This window comes from Triticum urartu, chromosome 4A (assembly GCF_056163025.1).
Source record: "Triticum urartu cultivar PI428250 chromosome 4A, HENAU_Tu73, whole genome shotgun sequence".
Taxonomy (NCBI): Eukaryota; Viridiplantae; Streptophyta; class Magnoliopsida; order Poales; family Poaceae; genus Triticum; species Triticum urartu.
Genome location: NC_141876.1, coordinates 96,148,480 through 96,168,090, shown reverse-complemented (window position 1 = coordinate 96,168,090; position 19,611 = coordinate 96,148,480). Strand labels below are relative to the sequence as shown.

The following is a 19,611-nucleotide window of genomic DNA, read 5'->3' as shown; positions in this document are numbered from 1 at the left end:
AGCATGTTATGCAAAGACTTGAAATTATTGAAAATAAAGTTGCTACTATTGAATTAATTGAAAATCTAGATAAAAAGATCCACAATCAAATTACTCAGTATGGATCTAAAGTAGGAATGACTTTGAAAAATATTAAGGAAAAGGAACCCATAGTTAATGAGAAGATAAACTTAGATTCTACTAGAATTGATAAACTTGAGGGTATCATTACAAACTTGGGAACCGCTTTTTCTTACGTAAAGAATACTCCAAGTACTCCTACTAAAATTGCCAAGCTTATGTATGTTCCTAAAAATAAGGGTGAATCATCTAGTAAGGAAACTACGGATCTTAAATCTATAAGTATTCATTCCAATCTTTTTGCTATCATTAAGGAACCAATTGCTACAAATGAATTTTTCGATCTTGTGCCTAAAAGTTTGATAATCCCTAGAAATAAAGAAATTCCTAAGGGAAATAGATGCCTCATCGAAGAATTGCCTACTGAAGATGGAAATACCTAGATCTATCCTCGCTTTTATGCCTAGCTAGGGGCGTTAAACGATAGCGCATGTTGGGAGGCAACCCAATTTTATTTTTATTCCTTGCCTTTTGCTCCTGTTTAGTAATAAATAATTTATTTACCCTCTGTTTTGGTTGTGTTTTTTGTGTTTAATTAGTGTTTGTGCCAAGTAGAATCGTTGGGAAGACTTGGAGAAAGTCTTGTTTAACTTGCTGTAAAAAATAGAAACTTTAGCGCTCACGAGAACTGCTTTCATTTTTATTTGGAGAGTGATATTTAGTTAATTATTTTTGCAGATGATTAATAGATAAATTCTTCACGTCCAGCAATTTATTTTAGAATTTTTGGGGTTCCAGATCTTGCGCTAGCTACAGATTACTACAGACTGTTCTGTTTTTGACAGATTCTGTTTTTCGTGTGTTGTTTGCTTATTTTGATGAATCTATGGCTAGTAAAATAGTTTATAATCTATAGAGAAGTTGGAATAAAGTAGGTTTAACACCAATACAGTAGCTCTTGAACCCGCCCCCTCGGCCTTGCACCGGTCCTCCCGCCAGTACCCGCCGGTGTCGACTTTGCGGCCGGCGCGCTTGGCCGCGGCGCCGGGGCACTTGAACCTGGTCTCGCAGAGGAACCACCAGATGCGCTGGCCCACGCGGGCGCTCGCCGGCGGGTGCCGCCGCCGCAGCGCGTCAGGGCCGTCGTTGTAGATGTCGGCGTGGGAGACGAAGCCCCGCGCGTCGGCGGGCACCTCCTTGCCGCCGCCGGCGATCCAGCGGTCGAGGAGCGCCACGCTCTCCTCCCGCGTCGGGCTGAAGTAGACGCCGGGGGGCAGCCGCGGCGGGCTGAGGTTGTGCGCGCCGCCGCGCCCGAGCGGATCGGGCGTCTCCGCCACGCCCATGGCGGCGGATGTTGGTTTCTTGGATGCTACTACCACTTTTCTTGCTTTCTTGAGGGCCATGGGATGGGAGTCCTCCCCGCCGCGTGTGTTGTGTGGGAGGAGCGGGATGGGGCGGGCGTGCCGCTTGTTTATTGGGGGACGCGCTCTGTTCCGTGTCCTCGTCCCGAGAGTCCGAGACCGGCCCCGTACTCCCAATGTTGGGGAAATGTACGGCGCGTGACGGCGTGACCAGCCTCTAGAGCATCTAGAACTGGACTTGCAAATCCCGGCACTCTATACGTCCGCGGGCGCGTCCGGATGTGTTCATGAAAAACGCCCGCCGGCCCCTCGTATGTTGCACCCCATATTCACATACTTCGAATTCTGATCCTTAAATCCATGCAATTCATGCACGTCGATCATACAATACAAATTGTCTGAATTCAAAAGTTCAAAACAAATCATAGTTCAACAAACCAGATATGCTAAAATAAAATCAATGTCAAAGCATGACGGATGGTCTCGAATCACTGGTCGGGCGCCTGCTCCGAGCGGATATGCTAGTAAAATAGTTTATAATCTATAGAGAAGTTGGAATACAGTAGGTTTAACACCAATGTAAATAAATAATGAGTTCATTAGAGTACCTTGAAGTGGTCTTTTGTTTTCTTTCGCTAACGGAGCTCACGAATTTTCTACTTTAAGTTTTGTGTTGTGAAGTTTTCAAGTTTTGGGTGAATTCTTTTGATGGATTATGGAACAAGGAGTGGAAAGAGCCTAAGCTTGGGGATGCCCATGGCACCCCCAATATAATCCAAGGACACCAAAAAGTCAAAGCTTGGGGATGCCGCGGAAGGCATCCCCTCTTTCGTCCACTTCCATCAGTAATTTACTTGGAGCTATATTTTTGCACCAACATGATATGTGTTTTGCTTGGAGCGTCTTGTATTATTTTTGTCTTTGTGTTTTAGCATGCCACAATCATCCTTGCTGTACACACCTTTTGAGAGAGCCATACATGAATTAAAATTTTATAGAATATTCTATGTGCTTCACTTATATCTTTTGAGCTATGTAGTTTTGCTCTATGTGCTTCACTTATATCTTCTTGAGCTAAGTAATTTTGCTCTATGTGCTTCACTTAGATTTTTTTAGCACGGTGGTGGATTTGTTTTAAAGAAACTATTGATCTCTCATGCTTCACTTAAATTATTTTGAGAGTGTTAATAGCATGGTAATTTGCTTAATAATAACATGCTTGGTATTCAAGATTTGTGAAACTTTCTTTTGAGTGTGTTGAATACTAAGAAAAGTTGGATGCTTGATAATTGTTTTGAGATATGGAGGTAGTAATATCAAAGTCATGCTAGTAGAGTAATTGTGAATTTTAGAAGTGCTTGAGTTAAAGTTTGCAAGTCTCGTAGCATGCACGTATGGTAAACGTTATGCAACAAATTTGAAACATGAGGTGTTATTTGATTGTCCTCCTTATGAGTGGCGGTCGGGGACGAGCGATGGTCTTTTCCTACCAATCTATCCCCCTAGGAGCATGCACGTAATACTTTGGTTTTTGATGGCCTGTAGATTTTTGCAATAAGTATATGAGTTCTTTATGACTAATGTTGAGTCCATGGATTATGCGCACTCTCACCCTTCCATCATTGCTAGCCTCTACGGTACCGTGCATTGCCCTTTCTCACATCGAGAGTTGGTGCAAACTTCGCCGGTGCATCCAAACCCCGTGATATGATACGCTCTTTCACACATAAACCTCCTTATATCTTCCTCAAAACAGCCACCATACCTACCTATTATGTCATTTTCATAGCCATTCCGAGATATATTGCCATGCAACTTTCCACCATCCAGTTTATCATGACACATCCATCATTGTCATACTGCTTAGCATGATCATGTAGTTGACATAGTATTTGTGGCAAAGCCACCGTTCATAATTTTTTTCATACTTGTCACTCTTGATTCATTGCATATCCCGGTACACCGCCCGAGGCATCCATATAGAGTCATACTTTGTTCTAGTATCGAGTTGTAATCATTGAGTTGTAAATAAATAAAAGTGCGATGATCATCATTTAATAGAGCATTGTCCCAAAAAAAGGGCCAAAGAAAAAAAGGAAGGCCCAAAAAAGAGAAAATAAATAAAAAGGGGCAATGCTACTATTCCTTTTTCCACACTTGTGCTTCAAAGTAGCACCATGTTCTTCATATAGAGAGTCTCTTGAGTTATCACTTTCATATACTAGTGGGAATTTTCATTATAGAACTTGACTTGTATATTCCAACAATGGGCCTCCTCAAGCGCCCGAGGTCTTCGTGAGCAAGCAAGTTGGATGCACACCCACTTAGTTTCTTTTGTTGAGCTTTCATACATTTATAGCTCTAGTGCATCTGTTGCATGGCAATCCCTACTCCTTGCATTAACATCAATTGATGGGCATCTCCATAGCCCATTGATTAGCCGCGTTGATGTGAGACTTTCTCCTTTTTTGTCTTCTCCACATAACCCCCACCATTATATTCTATTCCACCTATAGTGCTATATCCATGGCTCATGCTCATGTATTGCGTGAAAGTTTATGAGTTTGAAATTATTAAGGTATGAAACAATTGCTTGGCTTGTCATCGGGGTTGTGCATGATGAGAGCATTCTTGTGTGACGAAAATGGAGTATGACTAAACTATATGATTTTGTAGGGATGAACTTTCTTTGGCCATGTTACTTTAAGAAAACATAATTGCTTTGTTAGTTTGCTTGAAGTATTATTATTCTTTATGTCAATATGAACTTTTGTCTTGAATCTTCCTAATCTGAATATTCATACCACAATTAAGAAGATTTGCATTGAAATTATGCCAAGTAGCACTCCGCATAAAAAATTCTCTTTTTATCATTTACCTACTCGAGGACGAGCAGGAATTAAGCTTGGGGATGCCTGATACGTCTCCAATGTATCTATAATTTTTGATTGCTCCATGCTATATTATCTATTGTTTTGGACTATATTGGGCTTTATTTTCCACTTTTATATTATTTTTGGCACTAACCTATTAACCGGAGGCCCAACCCAGAATTGCTGTTTTTTTTGCCTATTTCAGTATTTCGGGGAAACAGAATATCAAAACGGAGTCCAAACGGAATAAAAGCTTCGGGAACGTGATTTTCTCACCGAACGTGATCCAGGAGACTTGGACCCTACTCCAAGGAGTCAAAGAGGCGGTCACGAGGGTGGGGGGCGCCCCCCCTAGGGTGCGCCCCCCTGCCTCATGGGCCCCTCGGTGCTCCACCGACGTACTCCTTCCTCCTATATATACCTACGTACCCCCAAACGATCAGAACAGGAGCCAAAAACCTAATTCCACCGCCGCAACTTTCTGTATCCACGAGATCCCATCTTGGGGCCTGTTCCGAAGCTCCGCCGGAGAGGGCCGTCATCACGAAGGGCTTCAACATCATCATAGCCTCTCCGATGAAGTGTGAATAGTTTACCTCAGACCTTCGGGTCCATAGTTAGTAGCTAGATGGCTTCTTCTATCTTTTTGGATCTCAATACAAAGTTCTCCCCCTCTCTTGTGGAGATCTATTCGATGTAATCTTCTTTTTGCGGTGTGTTTGTTGAGACCGATGAATTGTGGGTTTATGATCAAGTCTATCTATGAATAATATTTGAATCTTCTATGAATTCTTTTATGTATGATTGGTTATCTTTGCAAGTCTCTTCGAATTATCCGTTTGGTTTGGCCAACTAGATTGGTAGTTCTTTCCATGGGAGAAGTGCTTAGCTTTGGGTTCGATCTTGCGGTGTCCTTTCCCAGTGACAGAAGGGGCAGCAAGGCACGTATTGTATCGTTGCCATCGAGGGTAACAAGATGGGGTTTATTTCATATTGCATGAATTTATCTCTCTACATCATGTCATCTTGCTTAAAGCGTTACTCTCTTTTTAACTTAATACTCTAGATGCATGCTGGAGAGCGGTCGATGAGTGGAGTAATAGTAGTAGATGCATAATCGTTTCGGTCTACTTGTCACGGACGTGATGCCTATATACATGATCATGCCTGGATATTCTCATAACTATGCTCAATTCTGTCAATTTCTTAACAGTAATTTGTTCACCCACCGTAGAATACTTATGCTCTTGAGAGAAGCCACTAGTGAAACCTATGGCCCCCGGGTCTATTCTCATCATATTAATCTCCATCACTTTAATCTTGCTTTGCTTTTTTTACTTTGCCTTTACTTTTTACTTTGCATCTCTATACCAAAAATACCAAAAATATTATATCTATCAGATCTCACTCTCGTAAGTGACCGTGAAGGGATTGACAACCACTAATCGCGTTGGTTGCGAGTAGTTATCGTTTTGTGCGGGTACGAGGGACTTGAGCGTGGCCTCCTACTGGATTGATACCTTGGTTCTCAAAAACTGAGGGAACTACTTACGCTACTCTGCTGCATCATCTCTTTCTCTTCGGGGAAATTCAACGCAAGCTCAAGAGGTAGCACGCGTCGCGGCGCGTTCACTGCGCCGCCCGTGAGGCATCAATGGAGGCTGACCAGCGCGGCAGTGCGGCAACCTTCGCATTGATTCCCGTGGGAACTGAGGCGATGAGAGCGACGAAGCGGCGTGTCGCTGACTTGGCGGGCCCATTCGCTTTCGCGCCAAATCGTCTCGCCCCCCAGCACGTCGGGTTCTGCCTGGGTCCGCCGGCGCCAATTTCGACCCTAGCCAGCGAAAAACGGGCTCCTGAGGACGCGACTGGACCGAATTTTGGACGCTGATACAGGAAAAACATTTGGAAAAGGCATGTTAGGGACGCGGGTGGAGATGCTCTCACCGCCACAACGTTGTTTTCCGCGGGAACAGGTTGGCGGTCAACCGTGTTGTGCATTATGCTATTGCGGAACTTAAGCTTTGGTCCTTCATACTAAAAGCCCATGAATGGGAGGCATGCTGCCTGGGTCCCCTACATCCCTGAACATGCGATTCGTCTGTAACTTGTAAACTCGAACCCTTGTACTCCCTCTGCGTTGTGGTTTTTTTCCTGCTGCTATGCAGCTATGAGAAAATATATTCAGGTGGGGCTTCTCGTGTTTCCTAAAAAAACATTCTAATTTCTATCTGCTTGTTCCCCACAGCGATCATCTCTCTATTGTTGCCATGTATCACAGCTCTGACTGATGCATATGATAGGTCTGCATCAAAGGCATCATCGACATATAGTTTTACCTGGCACAAACATGGCCGGTGCGAACTTCCGACTTTAGAAACAAGACAGGGGGAGAAAGAGGAGGTAGAGACCTTTAATCTGTTGTCGTTAGATCATGACTGAATACTCAATTCTTGCAATGTTCTGGGTTGGTTCACCATGAGTAAGTTTCCTTCTTTCCCACCAAAAATTATACCAAAAACAAGATTGTGGATTTCATCTTTGGACCAGAAGCAAGCAAGAGTGGAATACCACAAAGAGAAAGTGTACCCCGTAAAATAGTAGTTCTCGTGATTGGAATGTATTTTCTTAAACCGCCCATAAGAACCATATTTTCACTTTTATCTGTTGAATATCCAACAAGAGGTTCCATTTAATGAATAACGGATCCAGATCCCAAGAACAATAAAGCTTTTGAATAAGCATGAGTGATCAAACGGAATAAAGCAGCTTGATAAGACGTTCTCTTGGAAATGTCTGAGGCCAAGAATGGAAATCTCCTGTTTCGGAATATTCAGAAGAAGATGATCAAGAAGTGCTTCACCTTTTGGCGGCATCTCTAGGCTACTATCAAATCAAACTATTTAGAAGTAATCGAAGCATGTGGTGGAGGAAGTACTTAGTAGCATGAGGAGCTGCAATTTTCACGAATTGCGTTGACTTGATTGTGAAGATAGGTACAGTTCAGTTTGCTCACTGTTATCGGGAGGCCTATGTGTCGCGCCTACTGATGCATCAGTAGCAGACTGAACTAGTGCAGTCAGTTATTCAGATAACTGAACTGCAACACTACATGTGTGTGGGCTTTGGGCCAGTGTGTGCGTGCGTTGGGCCAGAGGCCATGTAAGGTTAGCCCAGGAGGGCAGCTACAAATGTACGAACCACCAAACAAGATCAGCAGCATGTGATGAATGAACCTCTTTCCCGTCCTCCAAGTCTGCTCCTCACCTACTCTGTTCTCTCCTTCCTCTCCCAAATTCTCAGATCGGATCCAGGGGCATTACAATCTAGTATTCAGAGCCTTCCCTAATTTTTTCCCCACCACCCGCTGCCGCTGCCGTCCGCCGCGTCCCCTCGATTAGGCGGTAACACCCACCGAGCTAGGTGCGAGCCGCTCCGGCGAGCTCGCTCGAAATCCTACTCGGGGTTCGCCAGATCCGGAGAGCGACTATAGCGCCATCCAAGCCCTCAGCGCAGACCCATCGCGTGCTGGATGCGATGACGGAGACCACGGACAAGATGCAGGGCCTTCTCGAGACCATCCTCCGCCGCCTCGACGCCAGTCAGAAGATCTGACCGCCGACGAGCGCCATCAAGCGCAAGTCGCCTACAACGTCCAAGTCTCCACCGAGCTCAAGCACTTAGCGAAGAAAATCAATCTCACACAGGCGGATGTGGATGAGGCCCGCAAATCCCCTCCGCCTCTCGATCCCGCCACGGCAAGCAACCTCGGGGCATCTGCATCCGGTACGTCGACGACCTCAGGCCCCTTCCACCCTGCACCACCACCTCCGCCGCCGACAACTCGCCCATCCCCGCCACCACCACTCTACACAGAGGGCGCTGCCCAATTGCCGTTCGCTCGGCTGGTCAACCACGGGCCACCGCTGTTGCTGCAAAATTCGCCCACAGCGTACGAACGGGGCACCGAGCACTACACCAAGCCGCCCAAGCACGATTTTCCCCGGTTCGATGGCGAGGCGCCGCGCATCTAGCTGGAGTGCTTCCTCTCTTACTTCAAGCTCTACAGGGTGCCGCAGCACAGTTGGGTCACCACTGCCGGCCTGTACATTGCTTCAGGTGTACCGGCAGACGCATCCTGCTCTGTCGTGGCCCGCTTTCCGGACAGCAGTAGAAGCAGAGTTCGGACCTGAAGAATTTGAAGCCCAAATGCATCAGCTCGTGCAACTGCGTCAGATAAGGAGTGTGCAGGAGTATCGTCAGCAATTTGAGACTTCCATGTACCATCTGCTGTCTCTGGATCCAACCTTGAGCACTCAATTCTTCATCTCCCAGTTTCTTATCGTCCTGAAGGACGAACTGCGACTGGGCGTCCATTTGCAGGCCCCAACAAGCATCACACGTGCAGCTGTTTTCGCGCAGATTCAGGAAGAAGAACTGGAGAAGCAAAGGTTGCAGCGCCCGCGCATCGTTCCAGTGGGCAGACCACCTCCAGCAACACCCAACCCCAACCAAGGGCGTGCAGCGCCTCCCCCACGACCGGACAGCGATGAGTATGCACGCGAGCGGCAGCTACGCGAATTCAGGCGAGCCAATGGGCTCTGCTTTCGCTGTGGCAACAAGTATTCCCGTGAACATCAGTGCAAGCGCACCGGACAAATCCTGATGATCGAAGTGGGTGATTTCGGCGAGATTCTCTCGGACGACACCATGCATGCGCTGCAGTTGCTCGATGAGCCGGCCCTTCCCGAGCCGGAGTGCTGTACCTTATCACAGCACGCGATTTCTGGCGAAGACGCGCCGTCCACCGTTCGTCTTCGCACACAAGTTGGGGATCAAGTGATGCTGCTCCTGGTGGACTCGGGAAGTTCTCATAGCTTTGTCAGTGAGGCGTTCATTCAGCACATTACGGTCGACACTCAAGCACTGCCGCCCGTCTCTATTCGGGTAGCAAATGGCCAATGCCTGCACTATAACAAGATGGTGAAGCAATTGGCGTGGCAAGTACCAGGACACACGTTCCACACGGATCTGCGAGTACTAGAACTAAGCGCATATGACGTAGTCTTCGGCATGGATTGGCTCTCTGACCATAGTCCGATGAACTGTCACTGGAAACTGAAGCGGATATCCTTTGAAACAGAGGGAAAATGGTGCAGCTGCAAGGGGTTCGCACCACCAATTTCTCTCCCACAGCTGTACTAGATGCTTATGAACTTCACCGGATGGAAGTCGCCAATGACATCTGGACGGCAGCGCTGGTTACTGTCGAGACACCAACTAAGGAGAACAGTGAGCTAGTACCTCCCAACATTCAGAAAGTGCTCTCTGAATATCAAGATGTGTTTGTTGAACCCAAGTCCCTGCCTCCTCATCGTCAGTATGATCACGGCATACACCTAGAGCCGGGCACTACACCCATCAACACCAAACCATACCGTTATTCGTCAGAGCAGAAAGATGAAATCGAGCAACAGGTGCACGAGATATTGCAGTTCGGGGTCATTACTCACAGCATGAGTCCGTACGCCACCCCAGTTCTGTTGGTGAAGAAAAAGGATGGGAGCTGGCGCTTCTGTGTTGACTTTCATCGACTGAATTCTACCACGGTCAAGAACAAATTCCCACTGCCCATTGTGGATGAACTTCTGGATGAACTCACGGGAGCGCAATACTTCTCCAAAATTGATCTACGCATGGGGTATCATTAGATCCGCATGCGCGAGGAGGACGAAGCAAAAACTGCATTCAAAACCCACCACAGGCACTATCACTTCAGAGTGATGTCGTTTGGTCTTTGCAACGCGCCGGCCACCTTCCAATGCCTGATGAACAACATATTCGGCCACTGCGTCCGTAAGTTCATCATCATTTTCCTTGACGACATATTGGTCTTTAGCTTTGACCTGCAGGAACACGAACAACATCTGCGCCTCAGGATCGAGCTGCTCCGCGAGCATCAGCTGTTCGCCAAGGCGTCGAAGTGTTCGTTCGCCCAGAGGAGCATCAAGTACCTGGCCACATCATTTCTCAGGCTGGAGTAGCCACAGACGCAAGCAAGACGAGCGTGATGCAAGCGTGGCCGGTGCCCTCCACACCAACTGAACTGCGCGGATTTCTTGGCCTCACCGGCTACTATCGCAAGTTCGTCCCACATTACGGCATCATCACGAAGCCGCTCACTCAGCTCCTGACCAAGAAGGGATTTGAGTGGAGCAACAAGGCCCAGCAGGCGTTCGACATGCTCAAACAAGCAATGGTGAGCACGCCAGTGCTGGTGCTCCCCGATTTCTCATGCCCCTTCGCCATCGAGACTGACGCGTGTGACACGGGAGTGGGCGCGGTGCTCACCCAAGATGGCCACCCCGTCGCCTACCTCAGAAAGGCCTTGGGGATCAAGAACCAGAAGTTGTCCATGTACAAAAAAGAGTTCTTAGCTGTCATGATGGACATCGACAAGTGGAGGCCTTATCCGCAGCGCACTCCGTTCGAAATCGTCACCGACCACAAGAGTCTCTGCACGCTCGGCGATCAACAGCTGGTGACTTCGGATTACAATATGAAGAAAGCTTGAGCTTCTTAGAAAAGAATCTCGATGAACACTTCGAGAAGGAAATAAATCCTTGATGAACCATCATGTATAGCCTCCATGACGAAACTCCGGTAACAAAAGAATAAAAAGAAAGAGAAATTGAAAACACAAGGTGAATCCTTGCAATGATTTAGATGTATCTCCATGATAATTAGAGCTTGGAACTCCGGGAAAGAAGGATGAGTACATGAACCCAAGAATTTAATCATCGTGAACAAACTCCGGAAGAAAAGATTAACATAAGGATGAAACAAGAATAAGAATTACCTTATGCTCATCCTTCACCAATTAAATTGATGACAAACAATGGATTTGGCATACTACTCATTCTCGTAGAAGGGATTAAGATAGATATAGCGTCAACTTGAGAAAGTCTTCAACGATCCACCGGTAGAATTTGAAAAGCACGAAAGCATAGATATGATACACGAAGGAAGAAAACTCTTGAACGAACCGCCGTAAGAATTGAAAACGATTGAAGTAAAGATAAAGAAAACACCGGGAAGAATTGTGAAATGAACGAAGATACTTGAGACAATTTAGATACATGAGAACGAGGAGATCACGAGCCGAATAGAGATCACTTGAACGAAGCACTAATAAGATTTGGAGAATGATAGCTGAAAGCTGAGAATGAATAAACCTGAATTGATAGACTCCGGATAATCAAACTGAGAAGATTCTTGAATAGCACCGGATGGGTGAAAAGAATTCTCACGATCAAAACAATTACGAGAGGAAGGCAACAAGCTAGAATCACGAATCTTGAAGAGAATGGAGCAAGATTAAAGAGAAACTCTTCTTCGGTCTTCAAAATCCGAGAATGACGACGAGAAGCACCACCATGAATTGTTGAGGCACTCCGGAATGAAGAATGGAAAGGTTGAGCCAACGATGAAAAGAATTTGACAGATCTTGGAGAAACACATCTGACTGATGATAATTCATTCTTACGTCAAACTTCGAAAAGAAATTTGAGGATAGCTCCGGGAAAGTAAGAAGAGTCAGGTAAGATCCTGGGAAAAGACCTGTGGGTTAGGGCCCACTCAAAAGAAACACCATTGAAATGATGTAAAAGAGAGGATTGCGCCGGTTGAATTAAATGACTTGAATGAGGGAACATCCTCGAAAGATCTTGAATGAATGCAGGGTGGAAAACACGAATCTTCTGAGATATCTTTAGCACTCCGGAACAATTGAATAGCAAACGGGGAAAGATTGAGAGGTACGCCAGCAAGAGAAGACATTGAAATGAGGAAAAGGGTAAGATCAACAAAGCTTGACTCGAAACCACCGGAGAAGATAAAAGAAACGAAGAATGATGAACTAGAAGCTCCGTTAATATCTTCATGAGCATCATCGGATAAGAAAATTGACGGAAAAGAATGGAGACACTTCACATCAATAAAAATGATACTTGATTAAGAAATCTGAATCCTTGAAGAAAAAGGGTGGGAGGGCGGGAAAAACAAAGACAACTTGGAGATGGATGAAAACAAACACCGTTGAGAAGAACTGATAATTGATCTTGCGGATGTTGACGTGATCGGATCCACTTGAAGAGAGACAAACCGGTTGAACAAGATTGACATGACAATCTCGATTAACATGAAGGATTAGTATTCACATGGAAACATCAGAACACCATTTGGGGAAGGTATGGAATCAACCTTTGACTTCGAAGCAACTCGAATACCACAACTCAAAACAAACAAAGGATTGGCTTGCAAAATAAGCCAGAACAAACATATGATAGAGATTTCGTCCGAAGTTTTCGTGGTGGGGCCTACACGGGCTCGATCGTACAACACCATCATGTACAAGGCAGTGCACATGACATACGAAGCGTCCCCGAGTCGGCATAGCCAAGGACTCTTTAAGACACAACGAGACCACTATAAAACCAACCGTGAATAGGCGGACCACTAGACGTCGAACCCCAATTTCATATCATACATCTGTCGGAAAGATATCCTAAGAGCTACTTGAATTCCCACTTATAAACTCCCAAAATTTTCCAGTTATGCAATCAGGTGTTGGGGATACAGGGGAAGCATAATATCTCACCCAAAACTAGCAAATCCTACATCCAGCTGTATCCATCCTTCAACACATAATCAAGAAACCTTCGGAAATCGTCTACCTCAATCTTCGAAAAGCATCCGTTATACAAGTTATGGCAACACTCCCGAACTCCCGCCCCAGTACTAGATGGCGTCGAGGTTATCTCACCAACAACTGCATAAAAGAGATTTCCGATGTCTGCAAACTAAACTTAGGTATTCCAGAACTGCAACGATAAAATTGTGATGACAACACCTCGGAGCTCAACTCCCCGGGACACTGCCACAACCCCTAAATGACAGGAGGCACCAAGAACAATGTTCTCGTCACAAAACCATCGGAACGATTCCAAGATACCCGCGTGATCCTAAATTTTTTTTAGTGAAATTTGAGAAGAGAAGAGTCAAAACTCTACGTCAGGATGCCTCACCAGAGCGATGAAGGGACTGAGGAGTAAAAATAATTCCTAACTCTCCGATATATATAATCCAAGATGACTCAAAACATTTTTGTAGACTCAACAACGGCAGTTAAATTCGATCAAGCAGTGGGGGCTCCTAAGGTCGGGGAAGGCTCTGATTACCAACTTGTAACGCCCTCGATGCGGCTATATCTCCCACGTGTCGAAGCACGACTTAGAGGCATAACCACATTGAAAGCAATGTCGCAAGTGAGGTAATCTTCACACAACCCATGTAATACATAAGGGAAAGAGATACATAGTTGGCTTACAATCGCCACTTCACACAAATACATGAATAAAGCATTACAACATCCAAATACAATCAAGGTCCGACTACGGAACCAAAATAAAAGAAGAACCCCAAATGCGACACGGTCCCCGATTGACCCCAACTGGGCTCCACTACTGATCAACTAGAATGAAACAACACAAAGGACAAGATCTTCATCGAGCTCCTCCTTGAGCTTGGTTGCGTCACCTACACGGTGTCAATGGCACCTGCAAGCTGGTTTTGGAAGTATCTGTGAGTCACGGGGGCTCAGCAATCTCACACCCTCGCGATCAAGACTATTTAAGCTTATGGGTAAGGTAAAGGTATGAGGTGGAGCTGCAGCAAGCGACTAGCATATATGGTGGCTAAACATACGCAAATGAGAGCGAGAAGAGAAGGCAAAGCACGATCGAGAAACTATGATCAAGAAGTGATCCTAGAACAACCTACGTCAAGCATAACTCCAACACCGTGTTCACTTCCCGGACTCCTTCGGAAAGAGACCATCACGGTAACACACGCGGTTAATGTATTTTAATTAAGGTCAACTTCAGGTTTTCTACAACCGGACATTAACAAATTCCCATCTGCCCATAACCGCGGGCACGGCTTTCGAAAGTTCAATCCCTGCAGGGGAGTCCCAACTTAGCCCATGACAAGCTCTCACGGTCAATGAAGGATATTCCTTCTAGCGGGAAGACCCGATCAGACTCGGAATCCCGGTTACAAGACATTTCGACAAGGTAAAACAAGTCCAGCAAGACCACCCGCTGTGCCGACAAATCCCGATAGGAGCTGCACATATCTCGTTCTCAGGGCACACCGGATAAGCTAAGCGTACAGGAGCCGACGTAACCCAAGTTGCCAAGGGATGGCCCTGCATGGTGCTCTGGGTTGGACCAACACTCAGAGGAGCACTAGCCCGGGGGTTTAAATAAAGATGACCCTTGAGTCTGCAGAACCCAAGGGAAAGAAAAGGCTAGGTGGCGAATGGTAAAACCAATGTTGGGCCATGCTGGAGGAGTTTTATTCAAGGCGAACTGTCAAGGGGTTCCCATTATAACCCAACCGCGTAAGGAACGCAAAATCCGGGAACATAACACCGATATGACGGAAACTAGGGCGGCAAGAGTGGAACAAAACACCAGGCATAAGGCCGAGCCTTCCACCCTTTACCAAGTATATAGATGCATTAATTAAATAAGAGATAATGTGATATCCCAACAAGTAAACATGTTCCAACAAGGAACAACATGTCCATGTTCCAACAAGGAACAAACTTCAATCTTCACCTGCAACTAACAACGCTATAAGAGGGGCTGAGCAAAGTGGTAACATAGCCAAACAACGGTTTGCTAGGACAAGGTGGGTTAGAGGCTTGGTTCAACAATATGGGAGGCATGATAAGAAAGTGGTAGGTATCGTAGCATAGGCATAGCAAAAGAGCGAGCAACTAGCAAGCAAAGATAGAAGTGATTTCGAGGGTATGGTCATCTTGCCTGAAATCCCGCAAGGAAGAAGAACGAGTCCATGAAGAAGATAAACGGACGTAGTCGAACGGGTCCTCACAAACGCGACGTTACCGGAACCAACCCAAAGAAGCAAACACCGGAAAGAAGCACACAACATAGTAAACAACCAACACATGAACATGGTATGGTATGCGGGATGCGGTATGTGATGCATATGCATGATTTGCAAGGGAATGAATGAACCTGGCCTCAACATGGAAATCCAAGTGTGCCACTGGAAAGGTGAGATGATTTCGCTTGAAAACGATATAAAGAACACTGGAATCGGAGACACGGTTTAGAAATGGCGAGCAAAACAAATATGGCACCGGTCTGCGATATACAGCAAGTGACCATCTAAATGCAACAAGATGAACATGCTACAGCACTCAAACATGGCAACAAAATACATGGCATGGATCCATTCATGATGCGTAACAAAATATGAACACTGAGCTATGGGTAATTCATCCATTAACAGGTTCAAACAAGCATGGCAAAAGTGCAATTGGTAAACAGATCTCAGACTTGGTGAAATTAACACTTGTCTGGAATTTCAGATCAGGTAGCACACTTTGGAGCATGAAAACTATATGCTACAGGAACTTAACATGGCAAAGTAAATCATGGCATGGAGCTACTCAAAGATCTTAACAAAAGTCCCTTAGTGACCTTGAGCCAAAAGGGATCAGAAAATACAATTGCAAGCATGTGAACATGGCAAAAACATAATCAGATTACAGACTTGGAGAAAAACTGGAGCATGCAAATCAGATATCAAGTAGGCATGTTTATGAGCTCGATGCACTCACTACAGAGCAAGGCATGACCATCTAAGCATACACCCATCAAGAATACACATTATACAAGCTAGACATGGCAAGAACAATAACATAGCATGCACGGATCAACTACAACATCATCGTCAAAATCGCTAACAAGTAGACAATCTGCCCAGATTCGCGAAATAGCAAAAGTAGAGCTCGATTGACTCAAGCTAGGGTGCTCCATAATTGCAAAAAAAGACATGGATGGATAGATCACTACAATATTAACAAAACATCCTTAATGATCATCCTCAAAAGAGGCACAGATCACTAGGAAACAACATGAACATATGGCATATTGATAAGAACAGCTCAAGGACTTAGTGGAATTGCTAAGTCCCTGAAATCAGCACTAACGAATGCACCACTTTGCAAGATTGTGCTAGTCACCACACACATCACAAAAATACATGGATGGCACCTATGTATAGATGACAAAGCATATAACAAAACACATGTAGAGCTCATGAGCATATCATGCACACAATAATCCTGGCAAAAATGACAAATAACTATTTGGTGCAGCAGATCTAACAGTTAACTCAAATAGCACTCTTCCAACAGCATTTAGAGCATCAAGATGAGCTCAAATGAAAATGATGCAATGAGATGAAATTATGTGCTCTCTGAGGCGAACATTTTGATATGCTACACGCATGAATCGGAGCTACGATGCAAAGTTACGATGCGATGAACATGGGCATTTGAATCTGGGAATTTCGGGGACTTTGTGAAATTATACCCTCGAGGTAAAAGTCAATGGCACGGGATCCGAGGTTCGTCGCCGCGGTTCTCGCCGGAGAAGGCGGAGAGAGAAGTAGACCTCACAGGAGATGGCGGATCCGGGCCGGATCTCGCCGGATCCGGCCGGATCTCGGCGCGGGGCGGCGGAGGAGGCTGCCGGGGGCGGCGCCGGAGCAGGTCGGCGAAGGGGCGGCAGCGCTGGCGTCCGGGCGAGGCGGCGGAGTACGGCGAACCTACCACGGCGGCTCGGCGGCGCCGGACGGCAGGAAGGAGGCAGCGGGGATCGGGCGCTCCCAGGCGCGGGACGCTCGGGGCAGAGGCGCTGGCGTCCGGGCCGGGTGGGCCGGATCTGGGCCTCCCGGGCCCGCGCGGGAGAGGCGGCGGGGCAGGCCAGGTGGCGGCGCGCGGTTGGATGCGGCGGCGGGGAGGGCGACGTGGCACGCTCCCATTGGCCGGGGCGATGTGGCCGGCGGCGGTGGACGCGTCCGCCGACGAGACGGACATGTCCGGCGGCGCTGAGGGAGGAGTTTTAGGGTTTCAGGGATAGGATCCGAAAAAGAAAATGAAGGGGTATATTTATAGAGGTAGAGGGAGCTAGGAAGCTCCAAATGAGGTGCAGTTTTCGGCCACATGATCGTGATCGAACGACTGAGATGATGGAGGAGGTTTAGGTGGGCTGTGGGCCACTTTGGAGGGGTGTTGGGCTGCAACACACACGAGGCCTTCTCGGTCCCTTAGTTAACCGTTGGAGCATCAAACGAAGTCCAAATGGTACGAAACTTGACATGCGGTCTACCGGTAGTAAACCAAGGCCGCTTGGCAAGTCCCGGTCCAATCCGGAAATGTTTAATCCCCACACACGAAAGAAAGGTAGAAATGACCACCGGAGGAGAACGGAGCGCCAGAATGCAAAACGGACAACGGGGAAAATGCTCGAATGCATGAGACGAACGTGTATGCAAATGAAATGCACATGATGACATGATATGCAATGCATGACATGCAAGCAATGACAAGGCAGCAACAGCGAACAAACGGAGGACACCCGGTACATCGGTCGCGGGGCGTTACATGGAAGTCACCACTTCTGATGATCAAGGGCGAACTCTTCAGAACGGCGTGAACAGGCAACGTGGGCGCTTATGGATCGGGGCCAACTCCGCGCTGCAGACCAAGTTGATCACCGCTCTGCACCACAGTGCTGTCGGTGGCCACTCCAGCGCAACGGCCAAGTATCATCGCGTCCAAAAGTTGTTTGCTTGGCCGGGCCTGAAGCGCGCCGTGGAGGATTTTGTCAGGCAATGAGACGTCTGTCAGCACGCCAAGCATGAGCACACACACCCCGCCGGCAAGCTTCAACCTCTACCAATTCCTACCGAACCATGGCATGATCTGACCATGGATTTCGTCGAAGGGCTGCCCAAATCCGAGGGGTCTGACGCCATCATGGTCGTCGTTGATCGCCTGACCAAGTACGCGCACTTCATTCCTCTTCATCACCCCTTCACCGTGGTTCAAGTCGCCCGAGCATTCTAGGAGCACGTCATCAAGCTGCACGGCATTCCATATTCCATCGTCTCGGATCGCGACAAGATCTTCACCAGCGCCATGTGGCGCGAATTGCTCGCCGCCGCTGGCACCAATCTGATCTACTCCACGGCGTACCACCCGTAGACGGACGGCCAGACAGAGCGCGTCAACAAGTGCCTCGAGATGTACTTGCGGTGCGCAGTCCACAACACACCGCGGCAATGGCGCAAGTGGCTTCCCGCGACAGAATTCTGGTACAACTCCGCTCACCACTCCTCGCTCAAGTGTTCGCCGTTCAAGGTGCTGTACGGCAAGGAACCGAACCTGGGCGGCCTGCCACATCTAAGCTCCACCCTGCAAGATTAAGTGGCCTTGCCCGAACTGGACTAGACCACGCACACCGAGATGCTGCGCGCACAGCTTGCGCACGCCCAAACTCGTTTCAAGAAGCAAGCCGATCGCCACCACGCAGAACGCGCCTTCAACGTCGGCGAACGGGTTCTCCTCAAGCTGCAGCCGTATGCGCAATCAATAGTGGCCAACCGCCCATGCCGCAAGCTCTCCTACAAGTTCTTCGGTCCGTTTGAAGTGACAGAGCGGATTGGCACCCTGGCATATCGCCTGCAGTTGCCGCTGGATAGCCACATCCATCCGGTATTTCATGTCTCTCAGCTCAAGCCTTTCACCCCAGATTACACCCCAGTCTTCGCCGAGCTGCCGCGAGTACCCGATCTCACTGGTGGTGAAACGGAGCCCGTGGTGATCCTGGAGCGGAGGATGATGAAGAAAGGCGATGTACCAGTGGTGCAACTCCGTGTCCAATGGGAAAACATGCCACCATCAGCCACTATCGTGGTCCTAAGACTGACAGTAGAATAGGGGGGTAGGAATGTAGAGGCAAGATCCTAGCTATGGAGGAGTTGTACACATGAGTTTACGAGTTCAGGCCCTTCTCGGAGGAAGTAACAGCCCTACGTCTCGGAGCCCTGAGGCGGTCGACTGAATATATGTGTGTGAATTACAGAAAGTGCGAACCCTTGTCCTAGAGGAGGGGGTGGCTTATATAGAGTGCGCCAGGACCCCAGCTCCCCTCCGTTACATAGGGTTCAATGTTCATAAAGGAGGGGCATTATTGGTAACGTCTGCAGTAAAGTGTTATAAATGCCCATAAAGCTATGGTTTAAGTCTTGACCGTTGCAGAGTGGAGAGTTTCTCATCTTCTGGTGGTCGAGTGTCTTCAAGGTGGTCGACTGAGCACATCTTCATGGTCGAGTGGATGATGGTTTCTCTTTGACTGCTTCTGATTCTTTGCAGA

The 19,611-nt window shown here is 47.2% G+C and overlaps 1 protein-coding gene across 1 annotated transcript; it reads left to right on the top strand.

Moving 5' to 3' along the window:
* Positions 1–18,701: 18,701 nt before the first annotated feature.
* On the top strand, positions 18,702–19,175 carry LOC147974945 (uncharacterized). Its single transcript, XM_087520216.1, has one exon. The coding sequence runs from the start codon at positions 18,702–18,704 to the stop codon at positions 19,173–19,175; it is 474 nt and encodes a 157-aa protein (XP_087376342.1).
* Positions 19,176–19,611: the final 436 nt, after the last annotated feature.

What these genes read in the sequence shown, in the direction of transcription:
- LOC147974945 (XM_087520216.1), top strand. Translation starts at nt 18,702, where the DNA reads ATGCTGCGCGCACAGCTTGCGCACGCCCAAACTCGTTTCAAGAAGCAA.